The following is a 21,429-nucleotide window of genomic DNA, read 5'->3' on the forward strand; positions in this document are numbered from 1 at the left end:
ATATAAGTAATCTCCTTTACTTTCCTCTTCTATAACTTATTTGCCTAGCTATCTCTTTTTTAGGCTTCAAGACTCACCTTCAGATTCCCAGGATGGATTAGGTGCCTTCCCTATGTTTCCATAACAAGCCTATCTATACTTCCATCTTGGCATTTACCACATAGTATTAGAATTCTCTACTTAGGGTCTGTCTCCTTCATTACTCTGTTATCTGGCTGACATGAATTAAATAAGACAAAATGTACTCAAATCATCATAATGGAAAATTAAAGAAAAGTAGAAAAACATACTAGACACATATCTGCATTTAATGAGGGCTTACTACTTCACAAATAATGTACTACCTACTAGCAATATAAGGAAGAGTAAGATATTGATCCTGACCTCACAGGGAGTATGTCATCTGGAAGGGAAAATTTCTGGCAAAGGACTTCAAAAGGCAAGTAAGCTAAACAGCATGGCTCAAATATACTCAAATATATTTCTTATATTTCCATATATATTATAGGTAAATTATATTAACTGTCTTTGTATCACACCTGGTGATTCTTACATAATTATTCCTACTAAGAATATGTTGTATGATATAGTCTATAAATGTTTATGAAATATCACAAGTATATGTATTGATAAGACAATATACTAAATAAAATCAGAAGATAATTTACTTTTTAATGTTGGGGAAAAATTACAAAGTATATTTACTCAAATTACTTAGAGACCTTTTAGTAATAAGATCATGTAGAAATGAAAAAGGTAGGGAATCTATGTGAGGAAAAGAACACAAATCATACATAATAATTATCTGTGTAAAATTCTACAAGTATCTGACAGTAGCTGAAAGCAGCTATGGGTAGATGTAATCGTATAGTTTTGTGTAGGCATTAAATATAAAGTTTTAAAAGGCATCACAACTTCATTGATTTCTTGTTCAAATATTTATTCAAAAAGCAGATTCTCTGTTATGTACTTTTTGAATAGCATAAACTTTCTCAGTCAATTTCAAGTATATTTTAAGATGGGATAATAAAAACAATTTGTAACATATGGTAATCAAATATAAGATTAAGGCATTTGGCCTTGTAAATGAAAAATTTTATGTTGCTATCTCTCATTAACAGTTTTGTTTTTAAAAGAAAAAGGAAATTTTGAGAAAATGATCTGTATATCTGAATCAATGCTGACATTACCTGGCAAAGCATTCCCACTTATGTCAGCATTCATGACAGCAGTGAAAACAAAGAAAAATAAACATTAAAGGAGGATGCTTAAAAGAAGGGGAGATGTAAAACAAAGATTTATTCTGCAATGTAAATAACCTTCCCTTGGAAAATAAATCTAAGAAAACTAAATTTGGCTAGAAATTTATACTGGGTATCATTAATCAGACTGATCCTAACTCAAGGTTCTGATTTTTATAGCAACCCATTATGTTTTCTGAATATGCAAAGATCTCTGAGAATTCAGTATCTCACCTCATTTAAGATGCCTCGATTATGTATCTTTAACATCTATTACAGCACAAACATAGTAACCTATAGTCCCTAGCACTACAGAGAAGCAAACATTCCTCAGGAAATTTAAAAAAAAAAACCAACTAAATTTTTTTCTCAGTATTAACTGTACTCTGAACTAAGTAGTTTAGAAACTACATATTGACGAATTTAAACTCTTTTGTTCTGAAGAGCCTTTGATTTTTTTCAAGATGACAGTCGTCTAAAAAATCTATAAAATTTTAAGTATCAATTGTTATAAATACTTGGTAAAAAACAAACAAAACAAAACACCAGGAAAAATTTTAAATAGCTCCTCAGGTACGTGGCTTTAGATACTATGAATATTAAAGCATGAATGATTAATTGTATGTGCATAAAGATTTGTTCTACCTTGATTTAGATAAAGCTAAGTGCTTTAGAATGAAATTAATAGCTTACCTATATACTAAACTCATACTGACTGAGAAAATTTTTATTACTCATCCTTAAGGATTAACTAATTAGATATTTTACTTGGTATACAACTCTATAACAGGTAATGGTCCTCTAAAGAAATCAGTCTTTTTAAAATATCTTCCATCAACTACAGACCCAATGTAAACTTTTATTATTGGAGAATAATTAAGAACTTACCATAATATCAGCAATGACAGTAGCAAAAGTTAATATGTATAATGATGTTCTAATATGATTGGTCTATCATGTCTCCAACTTAAAAATATCCAGATTATAATTTATCTTTAATCATTAATTTTCTCACAATAACTAATCTACGCAACATGCATCTCCTAAAATCCACTTGCCCACCCTCTGAATCCAACAATACATACCTTTGCCTTTTCCCTTCATTTCACCCCTTCTCAACATGCACACTGAGCATTATTCAATGTTGTGAATAATGTTGTAAAACTATTTGATGTTTTGACAGAATGTTCAAAATCAGAGAAGAGGCTGTGAGAAACAGATGTAACTTAGGAGAGCTAACCCTAAGGGCAAATTTGCAGCAAAGCTGGCAAGCCTATGTGAAACCCACTCTCACTTCCCATTCTTAAACTGCCCCCAAAAGTCTTCATTTCATTTGGTAATACTCTGAAATTCCACCAATTAGAGATGTATTTGGTATCCTTTTTTAAAAATGTAGAGATTTAGCCCTGACCAGTTTGGCTCAGTGGATAGAGCGTTGGCCTGCAGACTGAAGGGTCCCAGGTTCGATTCCGGTCAAGGGCATGTACCTTGGCTGCGGGCACATCCCCAGTAGGGGGTGTGCAGGAGGCAGCCGATCGATGTTTCAATCTCACCGATGTTTCTAACTCTCTCTCCCTCTCCCTTCCTCTCTGTAAAAAAATCAATAAAATATATTTTTTTTTTAAAAAGTAGAGATTTATGAGAGTTAGAGATTCTCACTAGTATTTAGACTTTGTGTAAATTAATAGGACTGCTTTTCTCCTATAACTAGCTGAGACCAAAAGCATTATTGGAACTGGAAAAGCAGATTGAAGGATCAGTGACGTAAGCAATGATTAAGTAGAAACATGGGGGAGGGGTAGCTGGTATGGAAACCTCGCAACACCATGGCACTGCAGCAGAAAGAATGTGGTGGCTCTGAATAACCCTGGGTTTGAATCTGTTTCCATCACTTATCATGTGATCATAGGCAAGTAACTTACTCTCTTTACATCTCAACTTGCTCTACTATAAAATAAAAATATTTCCCCACAAGACTGTCTTATATAAGACAGAGTGGCACAAAAAGTTGACATGTAACAAATTTTCAAAAATACCAGTTTCCTTCTTTTCCATGTTCATTACTGATATAAGAACAGGAAGGCACCAAAGAAAAAGAAGTAGACTATATCAAAATGGTGCCCCCCCAAAAAACCTCTTCAAAGCTCTTCTTGAACACCAGGTTCAATCATGAGAATGTAAGAAAACACTTGTTTTCTTTCTTCCACCCCTCTCCCATTCTTTCTTCATGACTATAATGCCTTAGTCGCAGGACTGAAAACTCATTTAGTATTACTAGGTTTATAATAACACTACATTATGACTTGTTTATATTAAAGATAAAATAGACCTTAGAAGGTAGACTGAGAGCCAATCTAACATTCAATTCAATACAACAAATATTAATTGGATAGGTAAGGTGTGTCTTAGGTTATTGACAAAAGGTAGAGGAGAATGAAAAGATGAGTAAGAAAAATCTTGCCTTTAAGGAGTTAATAATTTTATATATTTTACTTCAGAGGATTTTATAGCATTCATCTCTGAAAAACCCAGTTAGTTAATAAGTTAGGAACTTTGTGCTACAAAAACTGTTTGTTTTTTAAGATTCTACTTCTATTAGTCAATTTTTCATTGATTATTGAATTTTTAATACAAAAAATTACCTGCCAAAATTTCGGTGTTTCGTGCAGCTATTGTTTTAACTTTTATTATTCCTGATTCAGCAGCCTGCAAGAATAAAAATAATTAGAACACAAGACTTACTTTCAACATGAATTATCTAGGGGAAAAAATCATATATGATAAACTCTCGAGTACAGACTCAGTCACTATTATATTTTTATTTTGAAAACTTCGATAAAATGTAATAAAATATGATTAATTTAATTATTCACATGCAAGCTCTGCACTACAGCATGTTGCTTTCTCTGCCTTAAGGCACATCTGTAATACCCTAATTACTTACAAATTTCGATGTTCAGAAAATAAAAAATAATAAAGAAAAACAAAATTAGGTTTCTCTTCCCCATTTCACACCTTCTTCCCCACCATAAAAATAGCAAAACACTGCAATACCAAGTAAAACTGTTTTGAATTAGAAGAGAATGGATAACCAAGCACTTATTAATTTTAGGTTACATTTTTTTAAACACCCATTCAGTTTTCACAAAATGTCTAAAGCACTACATCCTAAGTATGTTTAGTACTTGGAGATCGGATGGCATTTTATGCAATGCCACAGAACTGTGATGTCCAATATGGTAGCCATTGATTACATGTGACTATTAAGCACATTGTATGTGGTTAGTCTGAAATAAGCTGTGCTCTAAGTTTAAAACACACTAGATTTTTGAAGACTTAGTGTGATAAAAAATGTAAACTATCCCCTTAAATATTTATATTGAATGTTGAAGTGACATTATTTTGAATACACTGGGTTAAATAATATATATTATTAAAATGAATGGTATTTTTACTTTTTAAATTCAATTTAAAATTGTATCTATGGATTATACTTGTGGTCCACATTATATTTCTATTGGACAATGTTAACATAAATATTGATATACAGCTTCCATCATAGAAACTCAGGATATTTTAACTACCAAGAAACATGCCATGGGGGAAAAAGGAGGACCTATGTAATACTTTCAACAATAAAGATTAAAAGAGAAAATAAAATAAAATAAAAAGAAGCATGTCTATTTTCTACTTATTCTGGTCTCCACACCTCTAAGAATAATACACAAATACTTACATGTCCAAGTTTCCCTATTAATTTGCTTGCTACTTGCTCATCTATTTTGTTACCTCTTACTACTTGCTAAAGAACAAGTGGTACCATGCTCTAAATGTATAAAAATAATTATGGAAGAACACCATGTCCTGTGGGTTCTTAGTCTGAGAACCAGTGAATTAATGCATAAAATAAATAACACATTGTTGACTACACTATGTGTAGACCTTTGCTATTTGTTGGCTTCCAACCATATAAAACCCTTGCTTTTATTTGAAGAATTCACAACTTCACAAGTTTTGATGCAAGATAGAGGCTATGTTCCACTATTAAAAAAGGAAAATGCCAGATGTGTGCTTGCTTTTCCACATGTCCTGGCAGCCCACACTTATCTCACTCACACACTATCATATGGGAACTAGTGGCACAGAAAAGCAAAGAGACAAGAGACAATTCTTTCTGACAATGGCCACAGTGGAGATGACATGTACTTTCCAAGAGCAGTGATGGCAGCAGAACCAGTGGTTGCATGAAGGGGCCAGTGCAACCAGGAGTGCAATTTGAGGCACCCAGTCACTGTTCAGCAGAGACAGCAGTAATGATCTCGCTGGCATGTTGTGCTGTGACTCTAGCTGCTTAGCCTCTCTTTGTTCCTGTACTTTTTCGAAGGCTGGCTCCATCCAGCCTTCTACAAATGCTGTGAACCGCTCAATTTCATTTCTATTTATATCTGCCAGAGTCAGATTTCATTGCTCACAACTAAGAGCCCTAATGGTTACACTTAGGACTTAATAATTTTAAGAAGTAGAAATGTCCCAAATTAAAAGACCATCACTACTTGCAGAAAAATATAGTAAAAATAAAGGGATTATTTAAAACAAATAAAAATAAAAGGACTATTTCAGGAAAAGAGTATTGATTTTCTGATTATTTGGAGCCATGCATATTAGAAACTTAAAAAAATCCTGATGCCCATTCCTTAAATCAGAATAAATGCCAGTAAGATCCAGGCATAAGAAGTTTTAAAATCTTCAGGTGATTTCAACAGGCAGCAATATTTAGGAGGCTATTGCAATAACATAAGCAAGATATGTGGTGGATACGCGAGAGGTGACACTGATTGAGATAGTAAAAAGTGGTCAAATTATGGATATACTTTAAAGATGTACAAAACAGCAAATTTACTACTGTAAAAATAAAAGAACACTGAAATTATTATTCATACTTTGTTATACTCATACACCTCAACTCAAACTATCTTGGGTACATTTCTTATTGGGCCAAATGAAATTAATCTGTGGTCACTGAGATTTCTTCTACCACAATTTTCAAATATTCAACCTCTCCCCCTTCTCACTATGGCCCTATGTACCCTGCATATGCTTAAATTCAACATTTTATTCTGCTTCAGTCAAAAGAGCTTGATCAAAGTAATCCTATATAATAAGAGAGGAATATGCTAATTAGCCATGACTGGTATGCAAATTGACCATCACTCCAACACACAAGATGGCCACCCCTATGTGGCCACAAGATGGCCACCACAAGATGGCCTGCAGGGGAGGCCAGTGGTGGGCAACCAGGCCTGCAGGGGAGGACAGTTAGGGGTGACCGGGCCGGCAGGGGAGGGCAGTTGGGGGCAACCCTCAGTTGGGGGCAACCAGGCCTACAGGGGAGGGAAGTTGGGGGCGACCAGGCCTGCAGGGCAGGGCAGCTGGGGATGACCGGGCCAGCAGGGGAGGGCTGTTGGGGGTGATCGGGCTGGCAGGGGAGCAGTTAGGTGTCGATCAGGCTGGCAGGGGAGTGGTTAAGGTGATAATCAGGCTGGCAGGCAGAAGCAGTTAGGGGCAATCAGGCAAGCAGGCAGGCAAGCGATTGGGAGCCAGCAGTTCTGGATTGTGAGAGAGATCCCAGATTGGAGAGGGTGCAGGCTGAGCTGAGGCGCGTGCGCGCGTGCGCGCACACACACACACACACACATACACATACACACACACACACACACACACACACACACACCCAGTGCACGAATTTCATTCACCAGGCCTCTAGTCCATCATAAAAGCCAATGTAATTTGTCCTGGCTTTCTGAATTCTAGTCAGTATGACCTTTCCAAATCCTAACTGTTTCTAAAAATCAGTCATGTAGCATGCGAGGTATCAGTAAACGATGTCAAATTTGCCATATACTATTTTAATTTCCTAAGATAAATAAGAGTGGACTCATGTATATATCATACATAAGTATAAATAAATCAACTTATAAATAAGTATACAATATGTTAAAAAAATATTTTTACACATGATAAGGAAGAAGACAATGGAGTGTTGTCATTTTTTAAAGTAGTTCCAAAGAAGTGTTTTAAAATATATATAACTGATATTTTCATTCCTAAACTCAAGAAATCACCCAAGAACTATTTGCAGCCTTAGATATAATTAGACCTATTTCATGGCTCCTCATTTGAAACTGTAACATCTTATTCTCATAGGCACCCTGTGTTGCTGGGAAGTTTCACTATCAATGTTTATTGACAACACATATATCAGGGTCCCCCTAACCACTGCAGCCTTACTTCATACATAGACGTAGCCAACATCTTCAATAGTAACCTGTATAAATGGAAGTATTCAGACTCAGATTTCCTTCTATTTGTCAAGAATTATCTGTGTGAAGAAGAGTCTTTATCTTCTTGCTTTAAAAATAACCCCTACTCTGATCAGATACCTTGATACCTACATGGGAACTACACAATTGTAAACATAGTTATTTTTTCTGAATTGACCCCATGGGGGGAAAAAAGTGCTAGATTGTGCGGACTTGGATAGAGATGATATAGGTTAAGATGGACAATTTAATATCTCTATTCCTGAAGGCAATCTGTGAGTTGGGAAAGAGAGTCAAAAGTCTTCAATACACTGAATACACTGCAGCACTTAATACTTGTTACTTTTAAAATTAATCTCTCAACAAATATTTTTTTCTCTTTCTCAATAGCCTTTACTTACCAAAATAGACACCAGTCTGTGAATACAGAGCCTAGCAGTGATGGCGAACCTTTTGAGCTTGGCGTGTCAGCATTTTGAAAAACCCCAACTTAACTCTGGTGCCGTGTCACATATAGAAATTTTTTGATATTTGCAACCATAGTAAAACAAAAACTTGTATTTTTTATATTTATTTTATATATTTAAATGCCATTTAACAAAGAAAAATCAACCAAAAAAATGAGTTCGCGTGTCACCTCTGACACGCGTGTCATAGGTTCGCCATCACTGGCCTAGTGCATAGAAAAGCAGAGACAGGAGAGAATGCTGATTCTTCTTCCAAGACCACCTAGAATATCCCTTGACCTCACTTCTCAATAAAATCTTCCTGGGCAGTCTCTCAATTCCATGGTTTCAACTTTCTAAACTATGAAGACTCCTAAATTATATTCCTGTTCTTTACCTCTATCCTAAACTATAGAACTTCTTGACCTAGATATTTAAAAGACACCTTAAATTCAAGACATTAAAAATAGATGTCTCTCTTTTTTTAAAAATATATTTTATTGATTTTTTACAGAGAGAAAGGAGAGGGATAGAGAGTTAGAAACATCGATGAGAGAGAAACATGGATCAGCTGCCTCCTGCACACCTCCTACTGGGGATGTGCCCGCAACCAAGGTACATGCCCTTGACTGGAATCGAACCTGGGACCTTTCAGTCCTTTCAGTCCACAGGCCGACACTCTATCCACTGATCCAAACCGGTTAGGGCTAGATGTCTCTCTTAAATCCCCTGCTCCAACTTCCACCTCAGCACCTGAAAAAAACTGTTTCGTCTTCCCATAAATTCTATCTTTCTGAGCAGCAACAGCATCCATCCAGATGTCACCGACCAGATATCTGGTGTTTCTCCCTCATCCCACAAATCTAACCAGTTACAAAGATTATGTAGTGAACATATCTTATATTCATTTTCTTCTCAGATTCCACTTCTAAACCTTCAACCTTCTCATTATCAACCTAAACTAAGAGACTTCTCTATTTACAGTCTTGTCCTCCATCTATCCACTGTCTCAATTCAATGGTTCCCAACACCCACCCCTACTAGTGAATCTCAAAATTGAGTAGTATAAGGACAACTTTTAAAAATAAAAATTCTCATGGACCTACCAAGTCATTGACAAATTTAAGTTAGTATAAATAAAATTTAAAATTAACTCATTTTTATAGCTATTAAATTACAAAGCCAACAAGTCCACAAATTAAATGCGAACCCAAAATAACACTAATTTAATGTGGAAAATAATGTTTTACTGAAATTAAACCACTGCTAAAAGCATGAGGATACCTGTAAATTTATGGTGCAAGTTCTTCTGATTTTGGTACTCTTACAGAACCATAAGCAGTGACAGAAACCATTTCTTCCATCACTTTTTTTAGTGGCAACTTTTTAACAGTGGGCTCTCTATAGTTTGTACCTGTAACATTTTATCCCATTCATTTCATTATATAACTTCTTCTCCATTCCAGCTGCAAGCCCCATGAGGATAAAAAACAAATGTCATTCATTTCTCACTATTACTAATGCCTATCACAGTGCCTAGCATATGGTAGCTATATAATAATTGTTTCTAAACAAACAAATGAAAATTTCTAAATAGAGGGAGAGACTTTATTGCACACTAATTGAAAAATCCAGAGAAAATTTGATCCAGAGATTCGCAATGCCATCAGAGCTACAGTTTCACTTCTCTGCCATTCTCTTGGTTCTCTGTTCTTCCTGGGTAGGTTCATCATCAGGCTGCTTCCAATCTTGACAATAAAAATATTTGTAGCCACCATTTTACTCTACACCTCACCATTTTATATGACACTAGAGGCCCGGTGCACGAATTTCATGCACTCAGGGGCAGGGGGTGTCCCTCAGCCTGGCCTGCGCCCTCTCGCAGTCTGGGAGCCCTCGGGGGATGTCCAACTGATGGCTTAGGCCCGCACCCCACAGGGACATCCTTAGCTGCGATTGCCAGCTGTGAGTCCGGCTTCCGGCTGAGTGGTGCTCCCTCTGTGGGAGCGCCTGACCACCAGGGGACAGCTCCTGGGTTGAGCATCTGCCTCCTGGTGGTCAGTGCACATCATAGCAACCGGTCATTCCACCGTTCAATTTGCATATTAGCCTTTTATTATATAGGACTATAGGGTCTCTTGCTGTAGCTCTTGAGAAGAAAAAAGAAACTCTCCTTTTCCGAAAGCACTCATTGGCACTATGTGACCTGGGCAGAAATGAAGATAAGAAATGAAGGACAAAAATGAAGCGTTTAAACTAGATCAAACTAATTGAGGGACCCTGGAGCAAAAAATTAGATTAACGTAAATCCAAATGGGTTGAAAATGAAGAAAGAGTACAGCCTACCATGGAAGGTAATAAGAGGGAATGAAGGCTATGAAGGGAATTAACAAATGTCCACTACTAGAACTATGTACAAACTTATGTAGATATAAAAATTAACTGCTACTTCCCTTGGCCTGGCCTGCAGGATCGGGCTGAAACTGGCTCTCTGACATCCCGAGGGGTCCCGGATTGCAAGAGGGCACAGGCCAGGCTGAGGGACCCCACCGGTGCACAATCAGGGCTGGGGAGGGACGCAGGAGAATGGCCAGCGGGGAGGGACCACGGAAGGGCTCCAGGGTGTGTCCAGCCCTTCTTGCCCATCATGATTGGCTGGACCCCAGCAGCAAGCTAACCTACCAGTAGACTGCCTGCCCCCTGGTGGTCAGTGCACATCATAGCGAGCAGCTGAGCGGCCTTAGCATATCATTAGCATATTACACTTTGACTAGTTGAACGGATAACCGGACGACCGGACATTTAGCATATTAAGCTTTTATTATATAGGGTAGAACCCAATTGCTTTTAACATGAGCAAATTTCTCTGACCAAAGTCAACAAAAAAAGCCATAGTGCATTACAAAATACCAAGCCAAAATAGCTCCCAATTACTGTATTTTTCCATGTATAAGACACCCCACTTTTCCAACCCAAAATTAAGAAATCAATTATTTTAAACATTTTGCTGACTTTCCTCTTAAGGCCTTCTTTTTTGGCATCTTAAGGAGTTGTTCTTCCTGTTTTCTCCACTGTCTGATCATACACTTAGTGGGGAGAGGTCCAAATTGTCTCTGCAGCTCTATTTCCATGCTCTTTTGCATAGCTGATTACATTCAGTTTGAATTTTGCAAAGTAAGACAATCGCTTACCGGTATTTATCTTTTTATTTTTTGACAACTTCATGGGCTCAGAACGTTCAGGTCTCTGTTGCATCTGCACACTCTCCACCTCCAATTACGGGATCAACTGATGTCAATAACATTAAGGCTCATGATTGGAGAAAGCCTGTTTGACAAGGTATGGGCAGCTATGCACTCTCACAACTCCCTCCTTGGCTGACTTCCGTGTATAAGATGCCCCTCAATTTTCAGTCTAACGATTTTAGAAAAAAAATAGCATCTTACATACGGAAAAATATGGTAAGCATGTAAACACTATCTAGCCCTCACTTGAAACCTGTATGGTTTTGCTAACCAATGCCTCCCCAATAAACTCAATTAAAAAAAAAAAGTTTCTAAGTATGGTTGAAATTATTAATAGCCCTTTCTGTTTTGGAGTGTCATATTTGCTGTGTCTGATGTACTGCACTTAAAGAGAAATGGCTCTCTCTTTGCTTTGGGATTGAGTTTTAAATTGAATGGGTAGTTATTCAAACGGTACTGTTATATATAAAAACACTGACTTTTAAGAGACTGATGTGGGGTGGGAGGAGGGTCACTTTGTCTTGCCTCCTGGATTTCGTATTAAGGAGCCCTAATTATCTACGTAATAGTGAACCACTTTGCCTTCTAGCTCCTATAACATAATATTTAAAAGAAGAAAAGAAAAAAGAGGAACAATAAATTAAATGGACTTGACAGTCCAAATGCCACTGGACAGTTTTCACAGGTCTCTACAAAAGAGAGCGGTGATAAAATCTGTGTCCCAAACCTTCCTCTCTTGCTGGCAACAAGGGGGAATTTTGCAGCTTATACACAGCCATTTTTCGAAGATGTAAATACTACTTCACAGATTCCAGTAGTTACTTTCAAAATACACAAGGGATTTTATTCCCTTTATGAGTCAGTAACCCATAAGGAAAAAAAAAAAGCTGTGTCTGAAGATGTTAATTACCAACATTATCAATACCAGCAGAGAGAAACTGAAAGCAAGTATTCTGGAAGTTGTTAAGTGAATTATGGTGAATGGACTATGATGAAAGATAATGCGTTCATTGAAATAACAATAAGACTTGTATATATAGAAAATGTTTAGCCCTAACCGGTTTGGCTCAGTGGACTGAGCATTGGTCTGCAGGCTGAAGGGTCCCAGGTTTGATTCCCGTCAAGGGCATGTACCTTGGTTGCGGGCACATCTCCAGTAGGGGGAGTGCAGGAGGCAGCTGATCTATGTTTCTCTCTCATCGATGTTTCTAACTCTTTATCCCTCTCCCTTCCTCTCTTAAAAAATCAATAAAATATATTTAAAAAAGAAAAGAAAATGTTTAAGCTAAAGTATCAAGTGAGAGAAAAATTACCAATGTATGGACACAGTGATAGCAGGTCTATCAGTATAACTGTATGGATGGACACCAACTGCAAGAGGAGGCAAAAATGAAGTTGTGAAGATATCAACTGGATTAAAGCAGGACCCATGAGAAGACCATCTTGGAATACACCTCATGGGAACAGATCAGAGAGTCTTTTTGAACTGATAGCCTGGGAGCAAGCAGGACATCAAAAGTTGACTTAAATGAACCAATAACTCGTAACTGGAACCACATAATTTGACTATAAGACTTTTTTTCCCCTTTGCTCAACATAATTTCAACCTGAAGAGGCAGCATGGAGGAATAGAAATTGGGCAAGGAGTCTGGGTTGAATCTCTGGGTTTAAACTCTGCTTTAATCCCTGCTCTATCATTTATAAACTGATCGAACTTCGTCTTAGGTAAAACGGGTTTATCTTTGGGATTTGAACAGTTCAATAACTAATGCTTTTCTCTTCCTCCAATAAGAATCTGAATAAAATTAAAACCTACGTGGGGAAAAAACAACATTATCCAACCCTCATTCTTCACTGTCATAAGGTCCTGAAAATGAGATCTCCCTACCAGAAGAGCAAACTGACTTGGGCCTCAGTACCCAAAGAGTTGGCTAAGGGGAGAATCCTGTTATGGTAAGTTGCAACTTTTATCAGGCCTGAATGGACAAGAGGAAAAAAAGACCAGCCAAGGAAGACTATTTGTACTTTATTATTTATACCCTTACCAAATCCACTTCAATAAAAAAGAAAAAAAATCCACTAAAAAACATAATTCTGACCACCTCAACTCAAATGACCTTCATTCCCTTTGCTCTTCTACCACCCACTCCCTGAACCTCATCATCCTCTACCGTAACACTACTTGGTATTCTAAAATCCAATGTCCCACTATTGTCCCAACCCCTATCCTTCTAACTCTCTCACTCCCCAAATCCTTTGCTCTTTGATTAAATTGCTACCGCTAGACCCTTAACCCATCCATCTTCTTCCAATCAATCAAAGTTTTATTGAATTTCCTTCTTTGGGAATACAATCTAGATCTTATGATCTATCATCATTCAACCATTCTCCCTGCCAAGACATATTCCAATGAATTTCTCCTCCACTTTGCCAATGTGATCCAAATCTCCTCTCAAACTTCCTACCCATCACTTCTTTCATCACTAATTAATCACAGCAACAAGCTTGTTTCCCTATCTTACCAAGAAAACAAAGTCATAGATCAAACTGTCCACAACTTCCTCTCTCTACTATGCCCCTCATACAAATTTATCAGATTTGAACCCATGTTTTCCTTTTCCCTTCCTCTGGCAGAAAAGAATGTTCTATCAGACTAAAAGCTAGTTCATACACTTATGGCCCTAAAACTCCAGCTATCTCAGGGACCTTGCTCTAGCAAGTATTCCCTTTCTCTCCCAAATCCTTAACCTTAGTCTGCCCACATGCCTCTTTCCCTTTAATGCTTTTGTTTCCCAAAGTTCCTTCTTTAGTCTTAATGCTCTCACTTACACACTCTTCCTGGCCCATCTTATCTACTCTTATGGCTTCTACTATCATGTATAAACTGATACTCCTAAATCTGAAATTTTAGGCCTCCTTCTTAAGTACCAAACCATCATTTTCAAATACCTACTGGGTCAGTTCCACATGAATGTCACACATAAATCTTAAACTTAATTAATATATTCGTGACTACTCATTTTCCACCAAAACATTTCCTCCTATATTCCTTCTTTTAGTTACCCACTCTGTTTCCCAAGCTAGAAATCTGAGAGGCATCATAGATTTATCTCTCTACATAAGCAAAGGTCACTATGCCCTGGTAATTATATCTGTTAAATCTCTTTTTAACCCATACTCTCTCTTTTACCCATGTTTACCACAATGCAAGCAACTTCCTGTCTACCACCACTGTTACCTCAGTGCAAGCAATCATCACTTTTTAAAATCTGCTCTCTGCCTCATTCTCAATCCTAATTCTTCCCACTAATACTGTTACAGTAATGTTACTAAATGAATTTGATCATACACTCCATTTTAATAGCTTTAAAAGTTTTAATGGCTCCCATGAAATTTATTTTACATGGAACACAAACATTTTCTGTTTCCTCTTCCCAGAATGACCCCCACCATCACCACCACCACCTTCTGCTGACTACCTTTTCATCATATAAAGAAGCACTCAACTCAAGAATTACAAACTCTATGCCCTAGCTGGTTTGACTCAGTGAATAGAACATCAACATGAGGACTGAAGGGTCCCGAGTTCGATACTGTGGTTAAGGGCACATGCCCAGGTTACGGGCTCCATCCCCAGTAGGGGGCGTGCAGGAGGCAGCCAACCAATGATTCTCATCATTGATGTTTTAATCTCTCCCTCTCCCTTCCTCTCTGAAATCAATAAAAATATGTTAAAAAAAGAATTACAAACTTTGATCACATTTCCATGTTCAGTTAGAGCCCCTCATCTGTCTACAGAGTGGTGCCTGCAAATAGGAAATGACTAAAAAGGTTTTAGTCATTAAAGACATAAACAAAGTTTCAGAAGTTACTGCATCTGAAGGTCACTAAATATCAATTACATGGAAGTAATTTTATAAAGCTTTAAATTTTTTAAACAAAAAATTTTTTTCATACAAATATTCCAAAACAACTTAGCTAGTATTCTTGTTCTTAAAAAAAAAAAAGTTATACTGCTGAGGTATGAAGATTTATATTTAAGGACTAAGAAAAATAAGCAGGTATAAAAAAGAGGAAGGGATGTATTACTGTTATTTAACCACTCCCCTTATTAGAAAATGACAGAATAAAATTATGACCAGTATAAAAACTATTTAATATGAAAAGTACATATTTATAAGTGAAAACAATTAAGATGGAGAAAACTATGTAGAAAATCCAAAGATAAGTAATAACAGTAAATAAGGCACTATCCTTTATCAATATTTATTTCTTCTGTTTTTCTATCAGGTTTGAAATCTTAAAAATGTTATCATTAATTTAAAAATATATACAATTGCCTGGCCAGTGTGGCTCAGTGGTTGAGCACTGACCTATGAACCAGGAGGTCAAGGTTCAATTGATTCCTGGTCAGGGTACATGCCCTGGTTGCAGACTCCATCACCAGTAGGGGGCGTGCAGAAGGCAGCTGATCAATGATTCTCTCTCATTATTGATGTTTCTGTCTCTCTCTCCCTCTCCCTTCTTTCTGAAATCAATAATATATATAGCACCAAGCACTGTGGCCAACTATAGAATGCCTCACTTCAAGTATTGGGGAAGAATACATCTCTTCAAAAGCACATATGCAATTAACACTGTCCTGTATTAATCTGCTCACTGTTCTTGAGCAGATTAATAAGTAGTCAAAACAAGTATTTTCAGGTAATATTGTGAAGATACTGGGAGAGTGTAAACTATTGAACTAGTATAATGATGAAAATGCTTCTTAAACGTAGAAAGGCTTTACCTGAGGGTCTATCAATCACATCCCCCTCCCCAAATAAAAATCACCAAATAAAACTGAAAACTTATCAGTTCCTTAAAGAACAAAAGGAAAAATTTGGCATTGGTATTAAATTACAGGAAACTTTTAATTCAACCAAAATATATCTTGAAAGTCAAGCCTCCCTCCTAAAAAATCATCACTACATAAGCAAAGGTCACTATGCCCTGGTAATTTTATCTGGTAAATCTCTTTTTAATCCATACTCTCTCTTTCATTCTTTTTTTAAAAATATATTTTATTGATTTTTTTACAGAGAGGAAGGGAGAGGGATAGAGAGTTAGAAACATCGGTGAGAGAGAAACATCGATCAGCTGCCTCCTGCACACCTCCCACTGGGGATGTGCCCACAACCAAAGTACATGCCCTTGACTGGAATCGAACCTGGGACCTTTCAGTCCGCAGGGTGACACTCTATCCACTGAGCTAAACCGGTTAGGGCTCTTTCATTCTTGTTTTAAACTTGTGAAATAGTCAAAGTCACTTTTCAATTTCTAAAATAGGGCCTTAGTATATTAGAAGTATCATTAGTTATGGAATCAAAGTTCTTAATATTCAGTAAATTCTTACAGAGTATGCACTATGTATACAATTATGTATCATAGATAATCACAACATTTACTTCTGTCATTACCTCAAAGACTAGGTCAGGGGTGGGCAAACTTTTTGACTCGAGGGCCACAATGGGTTCTTAAACTGGACCGGAGGGCCGGAACAAAAGCATGGATGGAGTGTTCGTGTGAACTAATATAAATTCAAAGTAAACATCATTACATAAAAGGGTACAGTCTTTTTTTTTTTTAGTTTTATTCATTTCAAACAGGCCGGGGCCGGCCCGCGGGCCGTAGTTTGCCCACAGCTGGACTAGGTGCAATTACTAAATATCTCTTTAGCCAGTGTACAAGTGAAACAGCGAATGAGCTATACCGAAAGTTCCTAGGTTAGAAATGAATTGAGTTCTAGAACTTTGTAAGTTACCTGTTTGGAACTCTGAATGCCTTTTCCAATAGAAATAATTTAATAAATGGCAACTGAATTCTCATACTAGAGGCCTACAGAAGAATCACAGTTTTTATGTAATTTATAAAGTCAGTTATATAAATTATTAAAATTATAAAATAGGATTTGACATTTAAGAGCATTTCTCTTATAATGGGAACAGCCTAATTTTTAAAATTAGTTATTACTTTCAACAGAAGATGATATAGGGAAAATAAAAACCAATATCAAAGTAAATTTTTTAATATCTGAAATAAAACATATCATAATGACAATCATCTTTCCAAAAGTGGTACATCTGATTTCCAATATTGAGTAATATTTGCTCACTTTATTAAAGAAATACTAGATGATGTTCGTTAAAAATGAGACCAAAGCACTTGCAGACAAGTTAAGGTTCCTTGGAAGCCTAAAATCCAAACTTTTTGGGGTAAGTTCTAACTACCGAATCTTTACAATAATAAAGGCAAAACATTTAAATAATTATGAAAAATACTTCAAAATTCCTTGGTGAACTTTTAGGGCAATTAGTAAATGAAACTGCAGATATACTATACTACATTAAATGGAAATAAAAATAAGCCCTGGCTGGTTTGGCCCAGTGGATGAAGCATCAGCCTGCCGACTGAAGGGTCCCAGGTTTGATTCTGGTCAAAGACCACATACCTGAGTTGTGGGCTTGAGCTCCAGTGGGGGACACGCAGGGGGCAGCCAATCAATGATTCTCTCTCATCACTGATGTTTCTATCTCTCTTTCCCTCTCCCTTCCTCTCTGAAATCAATAAAGATATATTTAAAAACAACAACAAAAATAAAATAATTGCTTTGACAAAAATAGCACTGAAATATCTTATTCCAGAAATGAGGAAATAAATTAAGCAGCGTTTTAAAAAGGTTTAAGAGAAATTAAAAATTAAATGGCACCTTAAGAGAAAGAGCCAATAATGAATAAATGTTAAAAATTTCAATTAAGTATTTAGAGAATTTAATTTGTATAGACGTATTTAATTATATGAGCCTCTTTAATAATACCCTGTTCTGCTCTGACAAGTTTCCCATCGTAATCTAATAAATGCACCCTTTAACCCTATTTTACATCTGAAGTAAAACTGAAGTTCAGAGAGGTTAAGCTGTACTCCTAGCACAAACTTCCCACTTTCGTCTTGCTCATAACAAGGATGAACATGGTTACTGTGTGTCGTCAATACACGTCCTAAGTTAGGTGTATCTGGGGGTTGACACAGAGTTCAGCTGCATGACAACATGTCCAGAAAAGCTACTTCCACGGAGTGACCTACACTATACAGGTGAGGAGCACGGATTTCACCACACGATGAATGCGAGCTTTTAGAAGCAACAAACAAAAATTTTTTTTCAACTCTGGCTTGGCTTTTACGAGCGTGGAAAAGGCCAGAAAAGGCGAGGCCAGAAAGGGCTGAATCGGCTCACACCGCGAACTCCATTCCTCGCTCCCGAGCACAGGAGCGCAGAGGAAATCAGAGCGCCGCAGACCTCTCCCCAGGAAACCATCAGACGCGTTAGTGGAACCGGACAGGGCAAGGCCAAGTGAAAACTGGACCGGGTCTGAGAGGACGGCGCCGCCGAGGCTTACCTCCTTGACAGGCGGGAATTTCTTCTTGCACTCCAGGGACAGGGCCCTCAGATCGCCCTGCATGTTCTCCAGCAGCTTCTTGACCGCTTCGGGGCTGTTGGTGCTGGACATGATCCACCAAGTTCCGAGCCAATTTCCGAGCGGCGCAAACGAACTCCGGCACTGTCAGCTCCCGGGGGCGACAGGCAACTGCCCCCAGCCACCTCCGGCCCCGCCGCAGCCCGCCTCTGGGGCTCCGCGGGGACTCCGCGGGGCCTGGACTGCCCACCGGAGCGAGCCCGAGTGCCTCCGGCAGCCTCCTCGCAACTCCCCCGGCTCCTCTCCGCGTTGCCCCTGCAGTCGCCCTCCCCGCTAGGCCCCGCCGGCTCCGGCCGAGGAGCCCCCTAAGCGGGCAGGTCCCTCCCGCTGCCGCGGGGCCCAGACACACCGGTCGTCACAAGCTTCAGCGCCGGCTCCCCGAACCCCACAGATTCGCCGACGCCATTAGCCAAGTGGCCCACAATTCCGAGCGCGGCGGGGACACGTCAGCGGCACTTCCGGGCACCGTGGCCACCGCCCCCGCCGTAGCCAACCCGGGCGGGGAGCAGCGGGCAGGGCGTGGTCGGGGGCGTGGTCGGGGGCGTGGTCACGCTAAGGGCAAACTTGGTTCCGGGCCGGGGCGCAAGCATCCGAGTAGGTTTAGCGCTTCCCCTGCCTCACCTAGATTTGCTTCGTTTTCGGTGACAAGAGCCTGAACGGAGCACCAGCTATTCCTTGGCGTATCTTTTTGCGTATTGCGTTGTAAACAAGTTTGCTTCCTTTTGGGTTAATCTTCATTTGTCTTCATTTCTGCTCTCTTGAATCTCTGGGCTAGTGTCCCCAAATCAACGCCTACCTCCTTTTAGTTTTCTACCCCCTTGAGCACCTAAATTGCAGTTCCTCCATAGGGGTGCACTTACTGCGAAGTAGCTACTACTTCTGCCATTTGTAGAATGACAGATAAAACTGCCAGACCCTCCGCCGGCTTTCCATTGCAACCCAAGTAAAAGCCAAAATCTCTGGGTACACCGACCTGGCGCTACACGACCTCCCCTCCCCTTTCACCTCATGTCCATCTCCCCTATAAAATGAAAGTTTCAGAAGCGCTGGAATGCCCTCTCCCCCTCCGTTTGGTTCCCTGCTGTATTTCGAGTGCCTAGGACAGTGCTTTGCACAAAGCAGATGATCCATAAATAGTTGTTGAATGAATGATTATCCTACTAAAAGCAGAGTTCTGACGCTCAAATAAGGAACCGATGTAAAAGCCTTCATTAGGTCTGCAGTGTCAAATACACGTGAGGCAAAATAAAGATAAAAATCATCTGAGCATCTCCGAAGATTCAGGTCAGCATGCTCTTGCCCCAGACACTTTACAGCTACTGAGTAGAAAGCAGAGAGAGGTAGAGTGAAAACCTGAACCAAGGTAGAGGTGGGAGATGAAGAAATAGACACCTTCAGACAACTGAAGGTTTACAGAACTACGATATTGTCAGTGGGTGGCAGTTGGCAATGGTTGACTGTAAAATAAAGACTTGTACCACAATTACTTTGTAAACTAAATAATTTCTTCTTTTATTCTGAGAAGCAAACAAGGATGCATGAAGGTGGCAGATGAGGATGAGTAAGATGAGATACTGTTCTAACTTCTAGAACTGTAATTTGGATCATTTATGGGCATTACACAACTTCTGGGAACTTTGACAGCTCCTATGGTATAAGGTTTATGTATTAAAAGCTGTGAACTTAACAAAAAAAATAAGCTTAGGTGAAATATGTGGCAGACATTATTCTTTTTTTTTATTATTGTCTACAGTTTTACATATGTCTCCTTTTCCTCAATTGATTCCACCCCGCTGCCGCCCTGCAAACATTATTCTTAAGGCCCCAAGGAGCTTTTAAAAATGATCTTCTAATAATTGGCCCAGTATTCTAGGATCAAGTTCCTGCCCTAATTTTCCTTTTGAAATTTAGTTTTTTAAAAATATATTTGTATTGATCTCAGAGAGGAAGGGAGACAGAGAGAGAGATAGAAACATCAATGTTGACAGAGAATCATTGATCAGCTACCTCCTGCAGGGACTGGGGATGGAGCCTGCAACCCAGGCATGTGCCCTGATAGGGAATTGAACCATGACCTTCTGGTTCACAGGTCAACACTCAATTGGGCTATTTTTTTTTATTATTAATAACTTGGGCATGATTGACTCAAAATCAACTTTCTTAGAGTCTTTTATATCTCTGTTATATAAAGTTGAGGATATGCAACTGGAATTCATTAATTAAAAACAATACTTATAAGGATTTGAAAGGACAATCTTTTCTTAAGGTGCAACTATTACCCATACCTAGTATTCTGTAAATTTCTTTTTTAAAAAAACCCAAATAGTTTTCTACATACCTATGCCTAGAGAGATGGTCTTGCCCCAGTGCATAATTTTAGGCCAAAATCTAGCAAGTTAGCAGAGGTAAAACAATTTTTGGTTCTATAAGTTAAGATATAAACTAAATTCAGGAGCTAGCATTCTGAAAAACAGAATCATTTCTCTTTTAATGGAAAAACCAAAATTCAAATACATATTGTTCTTAAGTACTTCAAGATATACTTTCAAAATCGTAGCGCACCTGTAAGTGTTGGTATGAGTGTGAAATGGTTTTCTGTGACTACAAAATCTATCTTCATTGAAAATTACATTAATAAATGCCTGATAAACTTAACCTTT

At 38.3% G+C, this 21,429-nt stretch overlaps 1 protein-coding gene across 4 annotated transcripts in view; it reads right to left on the minus strand.

Moving 5' to 3' along the window:
• MON2 (MON2 homolog, regulator of endosome-to-Golgi trafficking) overlaps positions 1 to 19,170 on the minus strand; it is a 121,332-nt gene extending 102,162 nt beyond the window's left edge. For 2 of the 4 annotated variants that reach the window (XM_070409816.1, XM_070409815.1), the window contains exons 1-2: positions 18,692 to 19,170; positions 3,884 to 3,947 (exon numbers count right to left, since the gene is read on the minus strand). In XM_070409816.1, coding sequence (XP_070265917.1) covers positions 3,884 to 3,947; positions 18,692 to 18,802 — 175 coding nt within the window. In that variant the 5' untranslated portion in view covers positions 18,803 to 19,170. Of the gene's footprint in view, positions 1 to 1,190; positions 1,208 to 3,883; positions 3,948 to 18,691 lie in introns of those variants that run through there. The other 2 variants (XM_070409817.1, XM_070409819.1) reach the window with 2 other exon arrangements.
• Between the last annotated feature and the right edge of the window lie 2,259 nt (positions 19,171 to 21,429).

This window comes from Myotis yumanensis, unplaced genomic scaffold, assembly GCF_028538775.1.
Source record: "Myotis yumanensis isolate MYYU_CA2020_CCGP unplaced genomic scaffold, mMyoYum1.0.hap1 SCAF_3, whole genome shotgun sequence".
Lineage (NCBI taxonomy): Eukaryota > Metazoa > Chordata > Mammalia > Chiroptera > Vespertilionidae > Myotis > Myotis yumanensis.